Source organism: Dermochelys coriacea, chromosome 2, assembly GCF_009764565.3.
Source record: "Dermochelys coriacea isolate rDerCor1 chromosome 2, rDerCor1.pri.v4, whole genome shotgun sequence".
Classification (NCBI taxonomy): Eukaryota; Metazoa; Chordata; order Testudines; family Dermochelyidae; genus Dermochelys; species Dermochelys coriacea.
The window spans coordinates 148,768,752-148,788,388 of record NC_050069.1 but is presented as its reverse complement, the minus strand read 5'-3'; the positions used below and the strand labels follow the sequence as shown (position 1 = coordinate 148,788,388).

The window sequence follows — 19,637 nt, the reverse complement described above, 5'->3', positions numbered from 1 at the left end:
AAAATCAAAAATTACTTGCAAACTTTGCTGTATTAATTTAGTAACTTAAGGCTTTTTATTATTTCATATTTAACATTATTTTAAAAGTTTGCTATATGGAAAGAAGAAAAGTGTGCATTTTTGCTGCTTGGCAACCATATCTTTAAGAAAATTAGGAATAATTCTAGCTGTTGCATTCCTGAAGAGTTAAAATAATCATTTTACTGGATTTATGCAAAGTAAAGGTGTTACCTTGTTTTCTCTGTTTGTTGTTTTGTTTTGTTTTAAATTGCTTTTTCCTTTGGCTCTCTCTTTTTGTTTTAAAAGTTAGTTTTTACAGAAACCTCTAAAGTGAGGAGAGGCGGGGGAAGTGGGGAGTGACGTGCAACCTAGGAAGGTAGCGAGATGGAAGTACAGGCAGCAGCAGCGAGTTTAGCAAACTGAGAAAGCATATAAAGGACGAAACTTAACTGGTATGTAAAAATATTTTAGAAAGAAGGTTATGTTTTTAGATATGAGCGCGGAGTGTGGTTCCGTGCGTCAAAATAGTTGGGAACCTGCACGGTTGGGAACTGCGCCCCTGGTTTTTATCCTGTCTTTGAGAGGAGAGTGGGGGTAGTTACATGCTCTTATAAAACCTGAATTTGTTCCCCCAGTGTCTGTTGCTTTTGTGTGCGTGCCAAATGGATGGCAGGAGTGCTCTTTTTTGCTGTAGTTAACTGTTTTGGGGCAACTCCATGTCTTAATGCACCAATTTTAGGTGTTAACCCACTTAATTTTGTTTTTTTACTTTGAAATTCTTTTTTATTCACTTCCCTGGGATTGAGTCACAGCTCCTGTCTCCTAACGTGCTCTGTGAACTGTTCCATTTTTTTCCTTCATTTGATTTACCAATTCAGTGAAAGTATTGTGTGCAACTTTTTCCATTTGTGCACTTACTTGTTCCATTCTGACAGGCACCAATCTAGGTCTCGGTTTAAGTTTAACCAGAACCTGGCTTTTATTATAAGGTGGCGGTTACAATGCAGTGGACCCAGTTTCATCTTTTAATTTTGCTAGGGCCACCTTTTTCCATTTCTGTCCCCATTTTTCAGGCACAGGGTAGCTACCTGAAGCCTGCTGTTTACCAAAAATATTTGATAGGGGATGGCACATGTATTTTTTGTAGGTTCCTTGCAGCTGTTTTCAATGTTTTATTCTATTCCTGTGATGGCTGTCTTTGGGCTGCCTGCCACCCTGCAAGGTGGGTGGGAGCATTCCAGGGCTGTGTAGCTTCTTTTGATATTTTTTTTTAACTCCTTCCTTGTTTCTGTTACTTGCTGTCAAGATTCCTTCCCCACTCTGAACTCTAGGGTACAGATGTGGGGACCTGCATGAAAACCTTCTAAGCTTACTTCTACCAGCTTAGGTTAAAACTTCCCCAAGATACAAACTATTTTACCTTTTGTCCTTGGATTTATCGCTGCCACCACCAAACGTCTAACTGGTTTTATTTTATTAGGAAAGAGCCCGTTTGGAAAAGACTCTCCCTCCAAAATCCTCACCAAAACCTTGCACCCCCACTTCCGGGCCAAGGTTTGATAAAAGTCCTCACCAATTTGCATAGGTGACCACAGACCCAAACCCTTGGATCTTAAGAACGATGAAAAAGTATTCAGTTTCTTAGAAGAAGAATTTTAATAGAAGAAAAAGTAAAAAGAATCACCTCTGTAAAATCAGGATGGTAAATATCTTACAGGGTAATTAGATTCAAAACATAGAGAATCCCTCTAGGCAAAACCTTAAGTTACAAAAAGACACAAAGACAGGAATATCCATTCCATTCAGCACAGCTTATTTTCTCAGCCATTTAAACAAACAGAATCCAATGCATATCTAGCTAGATTACTTAATAAGTTCTTAGACTCCATTCCTGTTCTGTCCCCAGCAAAAGCATCACACAGACCCAGACCCTTTGTTTCTTCCCCCCTCCAGCTTTGAAAGTATCTTGTCTCCTCATTGGTCATTGTGATCGGGTGCCAGTGAGGTTATCCGAGTTTCTTAACCCTTTACAAGTGAAAGGGTTTTTCCTCTGGCCAGGAGGGATTTTAAAGGTGTTTACTCTTCCCTTTATATTTATGACACTTGCCCTGCCAATTTTGTGGCATCTTGTCTTAATCATTTAGCAGCCATGGTTATAGTTTGCAATACTTTACGTTTTAAGGAAGATAACAAATCACTCCAACAGCAAACAAAAAACAAAGGTGCGAAAAAGTCCAGGTGGAAACTAATTCTGGATCGGACCATAAACTCATTTAGCTAATCATCAAATACCACGGGGGGGGGGGGGGAATAAAACCATACAGTCGTGGACCTGCGACAGAACTCAATACCTGGGGAGAATTGTAAATTCACAATGACAAGATAAACCCCAGCACAAGACAATTTTTATAACTTATGCTGATGCTGATATTATCACTGTAGATCAAAGGGATGGCACAAAAGGTAAACTATGTCGCAGAGTCTTTAGAGGCTTACGGGTCTCAGGGCAGACGGGTTAAGTGTCTGAACGTGTCCCCTCATCCCGGATTTTACAATCCGACTTCTGATACCATGCGGAGATGAAGGAAGAAGGAGGCACGCCTCGGGGCCCTAATTCACCCTGGGGTGTTCGCTGTTTCCTGCCACCCAACACAGATGTAATGAGGTTAAGTGGTGTCCATGTAAAATAAGCAAAAACTATTAATTATTCCTCAAGAAAGGCTTTTAATGATTTTTGAACAGCATAAACAAAACAGAAAAAGGAAAACCAAAGCCTAGCACTGAATAAGAATTACTCTACATATGCTGGTCCTGGCAAGTCATAATAAAAGCCCCGAAGACAAGCATAAGTCAGGCTCTTATTCACCAGCTTTATATTCCTGGTGACAAACTATTTCAAAGGCAACATAAAGCTGATGAACAACAGCACCACATGCATCCGCTCAGACTACTTAAAAGACGAGCACAAATACATGCAAAGCGATTATGCATCAGCTCCCTACTATCGACTACCTACTATCGACTATGGTATCGATACGACTATGATCTGTTCGGCTCGAGAGACCAGACTTACTCTGCATTCGTCGGAAAAATACGTTGCCCTTCAGTTGGCCGCTTTCCGCACTGGCCAGATACAGACCGTCGAGAAGTGCACATCTTTTCCGTTCAGGGGCTGTGGGTCAGGTATGACCAAAAACACACACACACAAGCTGTCCTGTGCCTTCATCTTTTTTATCTGGTCTGATGACCATGTTTTAGAACAGACCAACCAATCAGGGTGGGCCACATTATTTATGTGGTTGCCTTAATTATATAATAGATGCATATTTAATTTTTATGTCCAATTGTTCGTTGTTCGTATAATTGAGGCCTATTTATTTTCAGTAGCTAATTAGATCTTGATTGTGGGTAATTTGGGGTTGATAAGTACACAGGAGTCAGCAGATATTGCTATCTGGTAGCAGCGCGTCCTGACCACAAGCCACAAACTTAAGCTTTATTTTTGCATGGCTTACATTTTGAAGTATATGGAAGTTTGAGACCTAACATTTTCAATTTTTTTTATTTCATTCAAGCTTGACAAGACAGTTGTTCAATTTATTCACAAGATAACTTCATTTGCTACAAAGTCCTCATTCATTCCTTGAGCATAGTCCAACCTGTGTACAGAATGAGAAAAGGGTTCTGGGGGGGTCAATGTGGCCTTATGGCTAGAGTACTGGACTTGTATTCAGGGAACCGATGTTCTCTTCCTCACTCTGCACTTGGCTTGTTGGATGACCTTGGACAAGTCATTTCACCTCTCTGTGCTCAGTTTCCCCCTGAGTAAATATGGATAATGTTACTGTCATCCTTTGTAAAGTGCTTTGAGAGCTATTGATGAAAAGTAATATATTAGAGCTGGGTATTATTCTTATTCTTCTATAGAAAGAGTAGCATATGATCATGTATTTAAGATTGTATCATAGTGCATACATAAGCATAGGGGGACTGAATTAAAGATGCACAGGCAACATTAATTCTGGCAGTTCTTAAATTTAGTGTGTTTAATTTTGCAACCTTCTTTTTCTTTAAATGTGTTTTGCCGTTTCCCAATTTTTCAAAAAAGCAATCTAGAAAAAAAAAATCAGATGGAGCCCAGAAGGGTTGGAACCTTTAGATCTACAGCACAGACCTCTAACACTTGACTAATGGAGTACCTGTTAGCTGTAGTAGGCTCTATATTTCACCTATAGCAGCAGTAAGTGGTGCACAGCCTGATAATTCACCTGATTTAATGTGAAATGCCTTTCAATTTGGGGGAGAAGGCATCTGTCTGATCCTCCCAGAGGACTGCCCCTAGGCCAGTGGTTTTCAAACTGCAGGTCGCAACACAGTACTTGGGAGTGAAATGTAAGGCACAGGGTCGCGGCAGCTCTGGTCAGCACTGCCAACAGGGCCGTTAAAAGTCCGTTGCTGGTGCTGGCCGGCTAAGGCAGGCTAGTCTCTACCTGTTCCAACACCATGCTACGCCCTGGAAGTTTCCATTGGCCGTTTCCGGGGTGCAGTCCGCAGTGCCAGGACAGGCAGGAAGACTGCCTTAGCACTGCCACTGACCACGAGTCGCCTGAGGTAAGCCTGTGCCCAAATCCCCTGCCCCAGCCCTGAATCCCCACAAACCTAGAGCCCCTTCCTGCACCTCAAATCCCTCATCCCCAGCCCAGAGCCTGTACTCCCAGCCCAGAGCCCTGACCCCCTCCAACACCCCAACCCCCTGCCCTAGCCATGAGCCTCCCCAAAACGCAGAGCTCCTTCCTGCACGCCAAACCCCTCATCCCTGGCCCCATCCCAGAGCCTGCACTCCCAGCTCAGAGCCCTGATCCCTTCTTAATCCCAAACCCCTGCTCCAGCCCTGAGCCCCCCCCCAAAACCCAGAGCCCCCTCCTACACCGAAACCCCTCATTCCGAGCTCCGTTGGGTTGCAGGTTTCTTCAACTGGGTCTCCAGAAAAAAAAGTTTGAAAACAACTGCCCTAGGCCCCATGCATCAGTCCATCTTAGTGGTTTTTCTTGCTAATAGGATCCCTCTTTAGGAGGTGACTGTATTTTTTTTTTTTTGGTCACCTTTAAAAAAAAAAACAAAAAACAAAAAAAAACTTCCAAAAAGTTGTTAATGTTTTATTGTAGGGTATGTATTCAATTTTTAGCCTCTCTTCCCCACAAATATTTTGCTGGTATTCTTGTATTATTCCTGAAATGATCAGTGTGGTCAAGTCATATGTATTTTTATTTGGAAATGTTTTATAATTTATTTTTCTCTGTGGATCAGATCTCTTTTCTTCTTTATTTTCCTGTGCTCATGATTATGCCACCTGATACGGGCGAACTTAGGGCAGCTTTGTTAGAGATGGAATATGCCCTTACTAACATGGAACAAACAGTTCTTTGTCCATGCACTGATTGTTTTATCCTTTTTATTTCAGTTAAGTGTATACACTACCACACGGTCAAACATTGGTGCTGAGAATAATATAGATCTGATATTGAATGTGGAGGATTTTGATATTGAGTCCAAATTTGAAAGGTAAAGTATATTATTAAGTTCTTTAGCATTCCTACAAAATTATTGTATCTAATAGATGTGATGCATGTTAGTGCCAGTAAATTAAGGTAGATCTACCATGCACCACAGTGTTTTCACTCTGTTTGGATTTTCCACTATCAAAGCTAAGGCAGTGTATAGCATATAGAAATTCAGGCTTTATTTAAAAGAAAATAGTGAATAAAAGTTTTAATTTTAAGTCTGTCAAAATGTCAGGCCTTATTGCAAATTTAGTCTAACGTTGAGAATGAAGTGCTGCTTTACTTTTGATTGCTGTACTGGAAATACATGTACTTCGAACAATGTTGTATCTGGCAGTTTGAAACTCATCTTGTTTTTGACTGTATACTAGTTTTTCATTTTCTAATACCTTAATATTTTATAATCTCTTGACATCTCCAGTTCATTTAAAAATAAAGGGAAACGAAGAAATGTAATCCACTCTGGCCCCACTGATGGGCTTCATGTATTCGTTTTATTTATTTTGCCTTTATTACAGTCTGGGAACCTTGTAGCCTAATCCCCTGCTCTGGACCTCAAGTTTTACCAACTTTAATGTCCCTTTAACTATACTGTGCAGATTCAGTAGTATCTAATGTACCAAATATTTAAGATACTTGGATAGTTTGGGTTGTGCTGCCAGTATTTAAAACAACTGTTTGCAGCAACTTAAGTAAATATTTTACAAGATGCCTTAAGGTATAGCTGTGCTCTGAATAGTGACTAAAATTGACATGGAAATCCAGGTATGTCCTTCAATAACTTCTGTATCATATCTGCTCAATTTACATGTCAGGTGACTTTGCAACAGCTGGTGTTTCAAACTTTGCCTAGAATCTGAAAGTCAAGCTATGTTTTTAGTTTGCACATCACCAACTCACTTTTCCATGTCTGTGTTAGCTCTACATTTCTAACAGAGTAATATAAACTAATTCTTTGTCACTGAAGTACAGGTAAGACTCTGTATACTAATGAGGGAACGTCAGTGAACTAGGAGGATGTCCTTTTTATTCCAGAGCAGAATCACACTTTTATGACTTAAAATGTTATGAATTTTTTATATTTAAATTTTCTAGAACTATGTTAATATTCCACTTCAAATCATCAGTTTAAAAGAGCCTATTTCACTTTTTAATTAAACAAACTGCAAACACCCTGCCATTTTACAGGTTGTCTATATCAGATTCTGCTAGGTTTTCAGTTTTTTTCTTGTAACTCCACTACTTGGAAAGCCTATATCTCTGGACATGTGCTTCAGCTCAGATGGGTAGTAAATATGTTTCCTTTACTGTGATGTAACTTGGTTCTGTGGTCCATGGAAGTGTTCAGTGCAGAGTTAGTCTCTGGTAGAATTAACAGAAATACAGCTGGGGCTATGTAATCTAAGATAAAGCAAGAATAGCTTTTCCGCATTTAAACATACTGATATTACTATTACTCTGAGTTGAAAGTTTCATTGTCTGACACTGACAAAGTTAGAGAAATATTTAAAATTCGTTCTTGGGGAATCTGAAGAAGTGAGATAGAATAGCTTGACATTACACTGAATTGTTTAGAACTTCAAATTAGTTCATAATTCGCTGTCGCTTTTTATAATGATTATGTTGTGTGGCACTTTAAACCATACAACTTCAGTAGTAATTGGGAGTAATTTTATAGCAAAACTTTATAGCTTGTCAAAGAAAAGAAAAATTAAGTATTCACAGCTAGTACAAAATAAAAACATGCTTTTTCTTGCTACACTCTTTCCAGAGTTCTGTGTTTGTAATTTACCATGGCTGAAGAGGAATTTCATTGTCACTAAGTACTTGGCAATAGATAAGTTAGTGATTTATACTGAAAACATTTTGCTGAAGATTTGTTTATTACATGATGATGAAATTAATTTCTTTTGGTTCACCCTTTCTAAATACTTTTTAAAAGCAAGTTCTAATATAGCATTTAAAAGTTACAAGAACTCTGTATTTATAATTGACATCACTATGCTATTTTATAATTTGTTTTGTATTTTAGAACAGTCAATGTGTCTGTACCAAAGAAAACTCGAAATAATGGCACACTCTATGCATACATATTTCTTCACCATGCTGGAATTTTACCTTGGCACGATGGCAAACAAGTGCATATAGTAAGTCCTCTGACAACATACATGGTCCCTAAACCAGAAGAAGTTAATCTTATCACTGGAGAATCCACCACCCAGGTAGACTTTTTTTCCTTAATGCTAAAAATGCATAAAAAGAGTATCTGAAAACATCTTTCTTATCATGTCAAGATAGACATAAAGTAGGTTTCTTAAACGAAAAAAACCTAAATAAAATATCAAATGACTTTTTAAAATAGTACGGGCAGGTGTGGGGTAACATGTAGGAACTAGAAAATATTATTTAGGTCAGTCAGAGAAGAGCGGGCAGAAGGAGGAGGGCTGATCAGAGCAGAAGAGACTCAAAAGGGTGGAGGAAGGATCTAGTTGATGTCAGCAATACAGGTAACACCTTTGGACATTGTTAATCAGCTTGACCGCTGGCGGAATGGGGTGTCACAAAAAGCAATTAGGGATTGTAAGACTTTTGAAAATTTTATTACAGTCTAAAAGCACAGAAAATCTTGCTCCCTCACTCCTCACACACCTTTATCTTTCAAGATCAAGTATTTTTCGAAAGATTGAGTGTGTTCAAATTGTATAAGCTTATTCTTAAAATTGGATTTTATTACTTTTATAGTAAATGTAAGAGGGTGATTATGCAAATTTGATTGTGAATAAGGGGTTGCCAATGTGAAAAGTTTGAGAAACTCTGTAGGATGAGAGTTCTCAACTTGGTTGCAAATAGATTGGTCGTGATTGTAAACGCCTTCCCTTTCTCTGTGAATGGGGACAAGGGAGTCCTGAAACTGTTTACTGTAACATGAGGTCATGGTATGGATAAGGTTAAGAACCACTGCTTTAGCAGAAGAACTGGCATGGAGGAGCAGAACTTTGCTGATCCTCTTTTTGAATGTCAGTGCTCTGATTAGAAATGTGTAGGGAGGGGAGAGATTAGGTCTGGGTGTTTTCAGCTACAGTCAAGTAGTTCAAAGGCAGTTATTTTTGCCAGAAAGCAAGTAACACAATTGAATTTGCAAACTAAGCCAAAGTAAGCTGTATAGCAATGCTTATTGTAAATTTAACAGCTGTTTCTGAATATCACATCTGATTTTAAGAGGGATACTGAAATATGCGTAAGCAAGTGACTTTAATCTACTATTATACTTTGTAGTAGATTCAAAAGTTTGACACTTAGCTTAATCCTGATTTAAAAGTCAAATCATGTTTACTGATCATATAAAATTTTGAATAGTTTGCAGTCTGGAAAGAGCCTTTTAATCTTAAATCATATTGAACTGAAATGTTATAGAGGCACTAAGATCTGTAAGGAAGAGTCTCAGAAAGCTACGTTTATTACTGTGCTTGCTGGCAGAACCATGAATGAGTTGGTGCAAATGAGATTTGTGAAGTGTTGGAAATATCATTCTCTTTAATATGGAAGATGTGGAATCTGGTAGAGTGGGAGGCATCATACAGGAACTAAAAATACTTTCAGAAGTTGTGGGGATTAAGGCTGAATTCATCAAATTAGAACAGGCTGGCCTGATTGTAGATGGTTTAGCAGTGAATACGGGCTGTTCTAATTGTGTACAGGCTTACTTTAGGCAAGATACTCCCCATGTTGTTGTGAACCTTGCCAGCTACAACCAAGGAGACCATCACTGTAATTCTGAAAAATATTTTAAAATTTTACTAGGTAAATCCACAAAACAAGTTTTTACTGATACCTTCAAGCTATTTGGACATATGTACCATATGAGAGGGAGCCTGCCTTAACCCTGGGCCCCAGCTGCACTGCCAACCGGACTTCTAATGGCCCGGTCAGCGGTACTGACTAGAGCTGCCAGGGTCCCTTTTCGACTGGGCATTCCATTCAAAAACCGGACGCCTGGCAATCCTAGGCAGCTCCTGCATGGGCAGCTTCTCTGGCGTGGCTGTACTATCCCCAGCCCTGCCCACTGGGGTGGGCACCAGGCTCACCAGCAGCTGTCCCTGGTTGAGCTAATGTGTGCAAGCAGCTTGCACACCTCCAGGCAAGAGATGCAGAGCGCTGCATGGAAGGGACTCCTGTCCAAGAGCATGCGAGCCACTTGCACACACTAGTGCAACAGGAACAGCTGCCGGTTAGCCTTGTGCCCACCCTAGAGGGCAGAGCTATGGGCAGTACAGCCATGCTCAAGGAGCTGCCGGTGTGGGATGCTGGGTCCTGGGAGCAGCAACCTGTGATGCTGCTGCTTTCTCTGCCATGATTCCCAGTTGAGCCCTGCAGCTCCGCGGATACCGGTTTATATCTGCGCAGAGCTCTACTCTTCGCCCCCTCCCCTGCCCGCCACTAGCACCGCTTTGCCCCGTCCCCCAAGGGTGACCCCCTGCCGCTCACACTGGAGAGGCATGAGTGACAGGTGGGGAGGGACTTCAGGAAAGAGGCAGAGTGAGGGCAATGCCTTGGGGGAAGAGGAGCAGTGCAGATAAGGCCACGGCCCAAGCACCCTTTCGGTGGCAGTGCTGTAAAGATGGCAGGGCCAGCGTGCCCCCAAAGGGAGGAGTGCAATATCCTGTTTGGGGAGGCTTAGCCTCCCCAGGCCTATTATACCCGCCGCCCATGTTCGACAGCCTGAGTTATCATTGTTCTTAAGGAAAAAGGACAGGCATATTTTGTGGGCACAGTGTGTTTCATGATGGACTTAAAATGCACTTGTGATTGAAGTCCTCTTTGAAGAGGGAATCTTTGCAAAAGCTAAAATATACTGTACTGAAACTTACAGCATGAAAGACAATCCTGGCCTTTACGTTAAAAAAACAAAAACAAAACAAAACAAAAAAAACCTTACACTTGGTGATGGGTGTGTTTTGAACTTCTGGGTCAGGCTAGAAAGCAATACATCTTTTAAGGATCTTTGATTTTGGTGGAAATTTGTTTTGACCTGTAGCATTGCAATAGCAGCCTTGTGGATTTTGCACAATGAACTTCATCTAAGCAGTTCCACACATGTAGCAAAGCAAAATCCAGAACTTGATTCAGATGTTAGTGACTTAGTCAAAGTGTAGACTCTTTCCAGCTCCATTAGTCTGCTGTTTACTTGCTTGAAAGCGGACCAAGAAGAAAACAAATCATAGCAAGTATTCAACAACAAAAAAAGAAAGCATTAATGGAGGAAAGACTGAGTCTGCATAATGATCCAAATCAAAACAAGTGGAATGGCAACTGTATCTCTTTAATTTACTTGAGAGAATGAAAGAACAGCCAGAATATTGGTTCTTTTTTGGGGGGGCCCAGTTCTGAAGTCTTAGTTGCTTGTTAACAAGTGATCAGATTTTTTTCTTTCCTAATGGAAGATGAGATCTTTTTACAAATGTCACATGAATGTGGTGTTGAGACAGCACAAACTCAGTGCAAGTAGTGTTACCCCCATGATCCAAAATCCTTATATAGAGCAAGCAGATGTCAGTGTTCTGGCTGTTTCAAATGGGGCATGGAGAGTAATCAGAAAGTCAGGCTTTTTTAATTAACTTTTTTCTGAACTGGCTTCAAATTTTTAAAAGTTTGTCTTGGATCAGAGATGTACAATATTTCCTCTTTTCTAAGCATATATGTTTTTTAGTTTTAGTTTCAAATAGCATTGGGAACAGGATTCATTCCAGCAGTTAGAAAAATATTGATATGATGTCTGGTCCAAGCTGAACTAATGCTAATTTTCCACATGTTCATGTTTCTGGAGTAGCTAATTGTAATCCAGGGTTCAAGTGACTTTTTTATTGTTTTTTTTCTAAAATTTGCATTTAATGTGTACAGCATTATGCTTGTTTCCTTTTTATTTAAAAGCAAATAGAAGCAGAAAAGAAACTGACCAATGCCTTAGATGAACCTGTCTCACACTGGAGGTCAAGATTGACTCTAAATGTTATGGTGGAAGATTTTGTTTTTGATGGATCCTCTCTCCCTGCTGATGTTCACCGATACATGAAGATGTAAGTTTACAAAGATTTTGTTTTGTTAGACTTAGAGATATTCAGTTTATAGGACTAATTTCTCCATTTAAATAACCTCTTAGTGAAACATTAAAGTTGTATAGTTAAAATCACAGAACTGATTGTTGGGAAATGGGTATTTTAACATCGGACTTAAATTTCAGCAATCACAATGAGCAATATTTAAATAGTAGTAGCCCTTACACTTTGACCCAAGATTGCACCCCTTTTGTGGCCCCCTTGTGCTTATGTATGATGATGTATTCTTCAACTGCATGATCACATCCTGTTTCCATAGAAACCCATCTCATTCAGTGCAAAAATTAGATAATTGTGATGGTTTTCAGGAGTACCCAGGACTGGGAGTCACTGTTACCTCCAGCAAGAGAGAGTCTTGCGTATGGTGGTGGGGTGTCCTTGCCGGATCACCACCAGCCCTTCAACCACTCAGGCACGCTCCTGTGAGCTATGCAAACTCGTATCTGCCTTGCAGGCTAATAATACATGCATTCCAATACCTCAGTCCCTTTGAAGAGCTCCAGCCTCAAGACTGGCTACTCACAGAAATCCCAAATCCTTTGCTCCCAAAGGTGCAGCATATCCCAGTTTTCCCTTAAATCACTGCTCCTGTAAAATCACACAGGACTCGTGAACAATTAAATAAACCTTCTTCTGTTGTTTGATTATAAGAAAGAATCGAATTTCTATTTGTTTCCATCACCTTCTCATTTCTAGTAGTTACAATATAAAACAAAATCCTAAAAAGAGAACCTGGGTCAATGTTTATTAATAGTTTCCTTTCCTATCTAATAAAGTAGGTCCTTCCACCCCACCACGAAGTTCAGTCTGTTGCAGAGGTGGCTGGCTCCACAGGAACCAGGGTCCAATTTTTCATGAGAACATCCCTGCTCCCAAGATGTCTCCTCAGTGGATGGAGACAGAGTGCTTTCCCCCTCTCCCCCCACTCTGTTATTCTGAAGCAATCTCTTGTATTTATTCATAGGCAGTGTGATTCCCTGACTGTTGTAATATTCCTTTTTTATCTCCAAGTGATTTTGATTGTTTGCATTTATATCGGATAGTTTTCTATTGAAAAGTCTTGGATGGAGCAAGGCTAGACCATTGATCCTTGTATCTCATCACCAGCTAAGCAGGACAGGATGACCGTGAACTCCCTCCTGTTTGAATGGGCCATCACCAAGAAACGTCCCCTGCTGACTCACTTCCATTCAGAGTCCATAAAGCATACTTTTAACATAATTATACTATTCCTTATTTGTTACCCATATTTATATATTGCAATGATTATAAATCTTTGCAAGTTATGAGCTTTCTGTAGCTTTCTTATATGCTGTTCTTCATAGATAAATATCCTGCAAGACATGTTTAGTGTAGTGAGTTATTCAAGTTTAAGTCAGTTGTTTGTCACTAGGTTTCTGTGTCGGAACAATACACGGGGCATGAGTCAGGAGTGTTAGCATGTGATTGTATAGTTAAAATTGGATCATAATTCCTACAAGGGGGCAGAATTAAGGTTGCACAGAAACCATTTGGCATTTAATGCCCTGAAAGCTTAACATTCTCAATCTAATTTTTTACTAATACAGCTCCTCTCAAAACAAAATATACATAATTTTAAAAAATAAAATACATGTTTCATATGGTAGATTTTTTCATGCTCAGGCATTTTCTCTGCACCTTTGTGCTACATCTGTTCTGAGATGGGAAGATAATAAATGAGTGTTCCTTAAACATGCTGTTGATTTATGATTGCAACGTGCTGCTGGGGATATCCAGAGCTGTGAGCACTATATAAACTCTCTGCCTCAGCAAGAGTTAGCTTTGCTAGCAACAAGACTGGTCAGCTGCCTGCCACAGTAATCAGTCTTCCTCACCAGAAAACTTTTCAAGGCTCTCCCAGCCCAAGCTATCGGGTTGCCAGGTGTCTGTTTTTTGACCGGACTGTCCAGTCAGATGTACTGACCTGACATCAAGTCTGGTTACTATCTGTGGGTGGGGGTGAGGTGGGTGCGTCATCAACCTGCGCCAGCACCTGCTCAGCTGGGGCCACCTCCTGTCTGCATCTTGTGACCAGGCAGGCAGCAGGCTCCATGTCAAACTGCAGCTCCAGCCCCACAGCAGAGGGAGGTGGAGAGGGGCAAGTGACAAGGAAGGGGGAGGAGGAGAGGAGCGAGTGGGAGATAAGGCCTCGAGGGAAGAGGCAGGGTAGGGATGGTACCCTTTGGGGAAGAAGTGGGGCGGGGGGGTCTGGTTTTGAAAAATTAGAAGGTAGCAATCGTTGCACTCCAGCCCCCAGTCTCCTGAGAGATGTTTCTCTGCAGTGCACAGCTGCTACCATGGTGCATTCACAGAGGATAATTAAAATTTGCTGCTCTGTTGGTCAATACATCACAGCGTATTAATCTAGTTAAATACACCCTTCACTTCAAACAGATCACTAATTGGCTTATACTAAAAGTAAAACAAGTTTATTAACACAGGGGCATAGATTGGGTGTTACTAAGTAAAAGAGATAAAGGTAGAAATTGTTACAAGAAAATAAAAGTGGAAATGCACATCTAAAAGTCTAAAACTTAGTCTACCAAGATACAGTCTTTGTCCCCGATAGTTTTTTACCCACAGTCTCCTTTCCAGCTTTTTTTTTATTGGCAGGCATGGCCAGGACCCATCACAGAGATCAAATTGCTTGGTTTCTTTGTCTCCTAAGGTGAAAGATTAAGATGGAGGTTCTTTCTGTTCCTTATATACCTAAAAGGATTGCCTTGATCTTACAAGTCAGAAGGGCTTCCTGGAAATAGTTCATGTCTCTCCCTAGGGTGCAGGAGCCATGTTAATTCTCTGTCTTTTGAGTTAAGGGCCAGGTTAACCCCCCTGGTTTAGGTTGATGGCTTTATTTATTGCTAATATGTAAATTGAGGTAAACCCACATTCCTTTATCTGAGAAAACCTGTTTATCACCTTTTACCTAGGCTTAGCTGTCTGACGTTAAACAAGTTTTAGTAACATCGTACAGAGAGAATTCCTATCTTCACATACAATGTTAACACATGCATTTTACAATAATATTAGTACTCAGCCTTCATATGGTACTTCAGAAAGCATGTTTTGTACAAATATTGTAATAATGTGTTGGTGTGAATGCAGGGATGCTGGGGTCACAATGATGCATTATAATTTCAGTTATTTTTAGTAAGATTGTATTAAGAAACAAATACTCTTTCTTTTTTACTTCCATTGTGCACTCAGCAGAGGTTTTGCACCAGAATATCTTTAAAATTGTCCCTACCATCAATGTGAGAATAATCTGAAGTGCTGCAGAAAATTGTTTCCTATTGAAAAACGTGCCATTGAGGCTGTGCCACCAAGTGAAAGGTGGAAGATGTTTTATTATGGCTATTTCCTAAGATAATTCAGTTTCTATCTGATGGGAAGGAAACAATGATCTGAGGTCAACTGTTTCTTCTAGAAGAAGGCAACTATGTCCTTGATTTTACAGATGCTTAAAATCTAGATAAATTGCAAGTGCAGGATAGTTCTTCATAGGGGATCAGCAGCACCCATTCAATGTACTAGAGAGTCAAGATGGTCTTGGGGTTAGGTCAATAGATGGAGACTCCAGAGTTTTAGATTCTATTCCCAACTCTGCCTTTGGCTTCCTGTGTGACTTGGGGTACATCACTTGGGCCTGGTTCTGTCACTCATACTTTGAATAGTGCTCTATTCCGCAAGTACTCCCATTGTGTTCAGTGTAGCTGTATTTACTCTGGCAAAGTTTGGACATGCATGGGTCCACTACTACAATTCTACAGGCAATGGTGGAAGCCGTAGTCTTGACATGGCACTGGGTTTTTTTTACCATCATGTCATCTAGACCTTCTCTGTTTAGATGGCCAGGTAGTAAATAGGCCTATGCCTTGTGTATGGTTTGTCTCCCACCATTACTTATGCCAGTGGAGCTGCCCCAGTGACTAATTATACGTGCAATTTTTCCTAGTGTTTACAAGGCATAGGGACTTCACCTATATTTGTGATTTATAGTGTAGTTGTAGCTGTGTTGGTCCCAGGATATTAGAGAGACAAGGTGGGCAATAGCTTTTATTGGACCCACTTCTGCTGGTAGAAGAGACAAGGTTTTGAGCTACACAGAGCTCTTATTTTGACCTGAAGAAGAGCTCTGTGTAGCTCAAAACTTTCTCTTTCACCAATAGAAAGTCCAGTAAAAGGTATTACCTCATCCACCTTTTCTCTCTGTTTGAGGTATTCAAATTCTGTGATGAAGAATGCTGTGAAACTCTTTATGAAACCAGTGCAACTTAGACTAACTTATTTTTGTTATACAATGAAGTACATTTCAAATATGGGTAATCCCCAGTCTCTTATTACTGGGTTGCAGTTTCTTGTCTTCACCAGACATTGTAATGTCTGCTATCACTTCCGCATGCTGTAGATACCTCACTACCAATTTCAAATGATAGTTTTACCCACCTTTTGTTTCTTTCATTCTCTATCCTTTATATAGCATATGTATCTTGAACTCTTCACTTATCCTGTATTGCTAACCTTGAAGTTGAAACTACAAAAAGTGAACTGAAAAGGGTGAATTCTCATTTGCACCAAATATACTACTCTGATAGGGTAAAGGGGTCCAGTATGGAAATTTTCATGACACACATTAAAGTTAAATCTGTGAAACTATATATAATTGATTCCAGAAATTTATCTTTTATGCACTAATATGATTAGAAAAGTTTTTTTTCTTTCTGGAGTAATGTAATCATAAAATCCATGTTTGAACATCATAGGGTTCAGTTGGGGAAGACTGTGCATTACCTTCCAATATTATTTATTGATCAGCTAAGCAACAGAGTGAAAGATTTAATGGTGAGTAACAACATGCCTTTTCACTAAATTTTGAACTACAGTTTTATGGAAATCTCTAGTACTGCTGTAATTAAGTGTTTGTCCTTGTTTCCATTACAGCAGCCCACCTCACAGAAATTCACAGTGGACACAGCTAATATGTTGCTAATCTAATATTGAAATTGGATTTTGATTAAAAGCCCAAAAAGTTCATTAATGCAGAATTAAGGGTGTTCTTTCAGAATGTGGTAATTGGCTAAACCAGAAAAACTCCAAGTTAAGATGCACACTGGTTACCAGGCTGACTGCATCTCCTGCTTTGAGCAGGGGTTTGGACTAGATGACCTCCTGAGGTCTCTTCCACCCTAATCTTCTATGATTCCTGGTCTCTGAGCACCTTCAGTAGGTCTCAAGCCTGTAGCTGGTGCCTCTGTTTTAGGGTGGAATTACATGACCCTTCCATTCTCAGACCAGGCCCTTAGTTGCATCACCTGGTACTAACCCTGGTTACCTTAGTAGGTCTAACTTAGGCTCAGACCCTGTTGTTCTGTTTTCTCCGGAAGCAGTGACAGTGGTAATCGGTGACCAAACAGCCTCCTTAGAGAAGATTTATTTAGAACAAAAGTATTTCAGAGAAAAACAGATATGAAAACAACATAGGCTAGACATCTGTCTATTTTGCCAGGTATCTTATTATATTCCAGGTGAGGATCCAGGCAGGTCTATAGACCTCAGAGACCTCTAGGGTCTGACTGCGAGTTAAGGGAATGGACTATTCCAAACTGTTTCTCACCTTTGCTTCAGGGAGAGTCCCCTTTTAAAAGCTGTTCAATCTTTTTGATCTCCAAGTTCCCAGCCTGGCAAAACAAGCTTGCATCTTCCTTAAATCTGCTGTCTTTGCACATTCTTTCAAGTGTCCACAGGGGTGTTCTTATCAGGGGCCATTATCATTTTCATGTTCTTCCCACAGCTCTCTATTAAGCTACATCAGTGCGTTCATACAGGAAAGTCTTAACACAGTAACTTCCTCTCATTAACCAGGTCATGTATGGTATTCATAAAACTATTACATTTCTGCATTCTTAGTTTACATAGCAATTCCACAAATGCTGTAACTTTGTTTGTCCACTGTTCAGATTTCTGGAAAGGCATGAGGCAGTTCTGGACAAGCTTAACCCTGCACTAACAAATTCTTGGGCATTTAATTTCTTTGGGGTGTTTTTTTTAATAACTTTTTGGCACTCTTATGTATTACAGCCCAACCCTTCCCATTCACTTTCTCTGACTCTTTGCAGTGATTATCTTGTACACAGAATGCATTGCCCATACATCATCTCTTTGTCCCCCCATTTCTGTGCCTGTTCTGCACACCTGATTCTTCCTCCTCCCAATGTTGGCAGGGGTCCCAAAGGTTGAAGAGCTGAGGAGCAAATGCAAGAACTAAAATGGAGTCAGTGGGGAAGTTTTTAGAAGAGGGGCCCAACATGGTGGATGTGGATGATGTTGGGGAGGCTTTGCCTCTGTCCCCCCCAAAAACCCAGCTTTTCAACTCTGATCCCTTTCTTCCCACCCTGCTATTCCCTACACTGTTGTAATATACTCTCAGATAGCCCTTCTCTGCTCCAACCCCCCATATTTGCTTCAATTGCTCAGACTACCACCACTGCTTCAACATCTCATCCATTCTTTCTATCATGTCTATGGCTCCTACCACCTGCATTACCCCTGCTGCTCTGAGCTACCACCACCACCACCACCACCACACACTGGCTTCACCTTCTTCCATGCCACTCCATGCCCCTGGTAAGCTTGGAGGGGCCATGAGGTGGTAGGAAGGTGGCATTGGTGGAACTGTAAGGAATACATTCATCAGCAGGAAGCAAAGAGGGACAAGAGAGTGGAGATAGAGATTTGGGAAGGACCTCTGTGTCTAAAGTACAGGGAAGAGGCTCTATACATCCATCTGCAATATAGCACACTCAAGAGGTATGAAGAGGCCCCGGTGCTCTTAAATGAATGAGAACACCCCATGGAGATGAGTATAGCCTGAAATGATAGTTCTGAGAGTTGTGAATTGCTTCATTTATCTCAGTGAGTTGTCTTGTCTCCCCCACCGCAGGTGCTTAATATCATAACAAGCAGATGGGGTGGGGGAAGAGGCTCAGGACCCTCAGGATGATGGTTCACCTGGAGGGTTAGGGAGAGGGTCACAGGGCCCCCAGATCACAGCATGAACGTGAACACGGAGAAGGCTTCAGACTTCATTCCATACAGGGGCAGGAGGGGCAGATCTCCGCTTACATATGGGGATCCTTGTCTTTCCTGGGGGTAGGGTTGCTGCTGTCCCATTCCCTTCTCTCCCCACTTTATGTGAGATGCATTCCTTCTCAACCATAGCCTAGAGAGATGGAGTTGTGTGTGGGAGTCATGTCCCTCTATCTGGCCAGGACTAGAGAAGTGGGAAATGGGCAGCAACTTCAAATGGTAGGGGAGAATGTGGGGGAGAGGGCCTTGTTAGTGTCAACTATGGGGTTAAGAATGGGCAATTTGAAGCTGAGTTATAATACAGATGACACCATAACCCAGTCTCTGTTAAATTATTACCTAACTAAGGCAGTAGTCTCAGGGCTTGTCTGTACTACCGCGTGGGGTCGATCTAAGGTACCCAACTTCAGCTACATGAATAGCGTAGCTATAGTGGAGGTACTTAAATCTACTTACCACGGTGTCTTCGCTACAGTAAGTCGACAGCTGACACTCTCCCGTCGACTCCGATTGCGTTTCTCGTTCCGGTGGAGTACCGGAGTCGACGGGAGAGCGCTCGGCGGTCGATTTATCGCATTTATACTAGACGCGATAAATTGACCCCTGCTGGATAGATCACTGCCTGCCGATCTGGTGGGTAGTGTAGATGAGTCCTTAAGATCACAGTTCTGCCAGCTCTCAGGCAGCAAGACTGACCCCCATATGCATAAGAAAGTAAGATAGAGACCCTTCGAAAACAAACACAACATTGCAAACCCAGTTGCCCCTCCTGAGGTGATAAGAGAGAATGAATCATGTGGGAAATGTTAGTTATGTTGCTTAATGCACTTATCAGAGGGGCTTAAGTGCTTCAGA

General features: G+C 40.9%; 1 protein-coding gene across 3 annotated transcripts in view; it reads left to right on the top strand.

Annotated features, from left to right (window-relative positions):
- CLPTM1L (CLPTM1 like) overlaps positions 1 to 19,637 on the top strand; it is a 103,869-nt gene that overhangs the window by 7,316 nt on the left and 76,916 nt on the right. For all 3 annotated transcript variants that reach the window (XM_038389208.2, XM_043508501.1, XM_043508500.1), the window contains exons 2-5: positions 5,463 to 5,563; positions 7,595 to 7,784; positions 11,491 to 11,636; positions 16,460 to 16,538. In XM_038389208.2, coding sequence (XP_038245136.1) covers positions 5,463 to 5,563; positions 7,595 to 7,784; positions 11,491 to 11,636; positions 16,460 to 16,538 — 516 coding nt within the window. The remainder of the gene's footprint in view (positions 1 to 5,462; positions 5,564 to 7,594; positions 7,785 to 11,490; positions 11,637 to 16,459; positions 16,539 to 19,637) is intronic.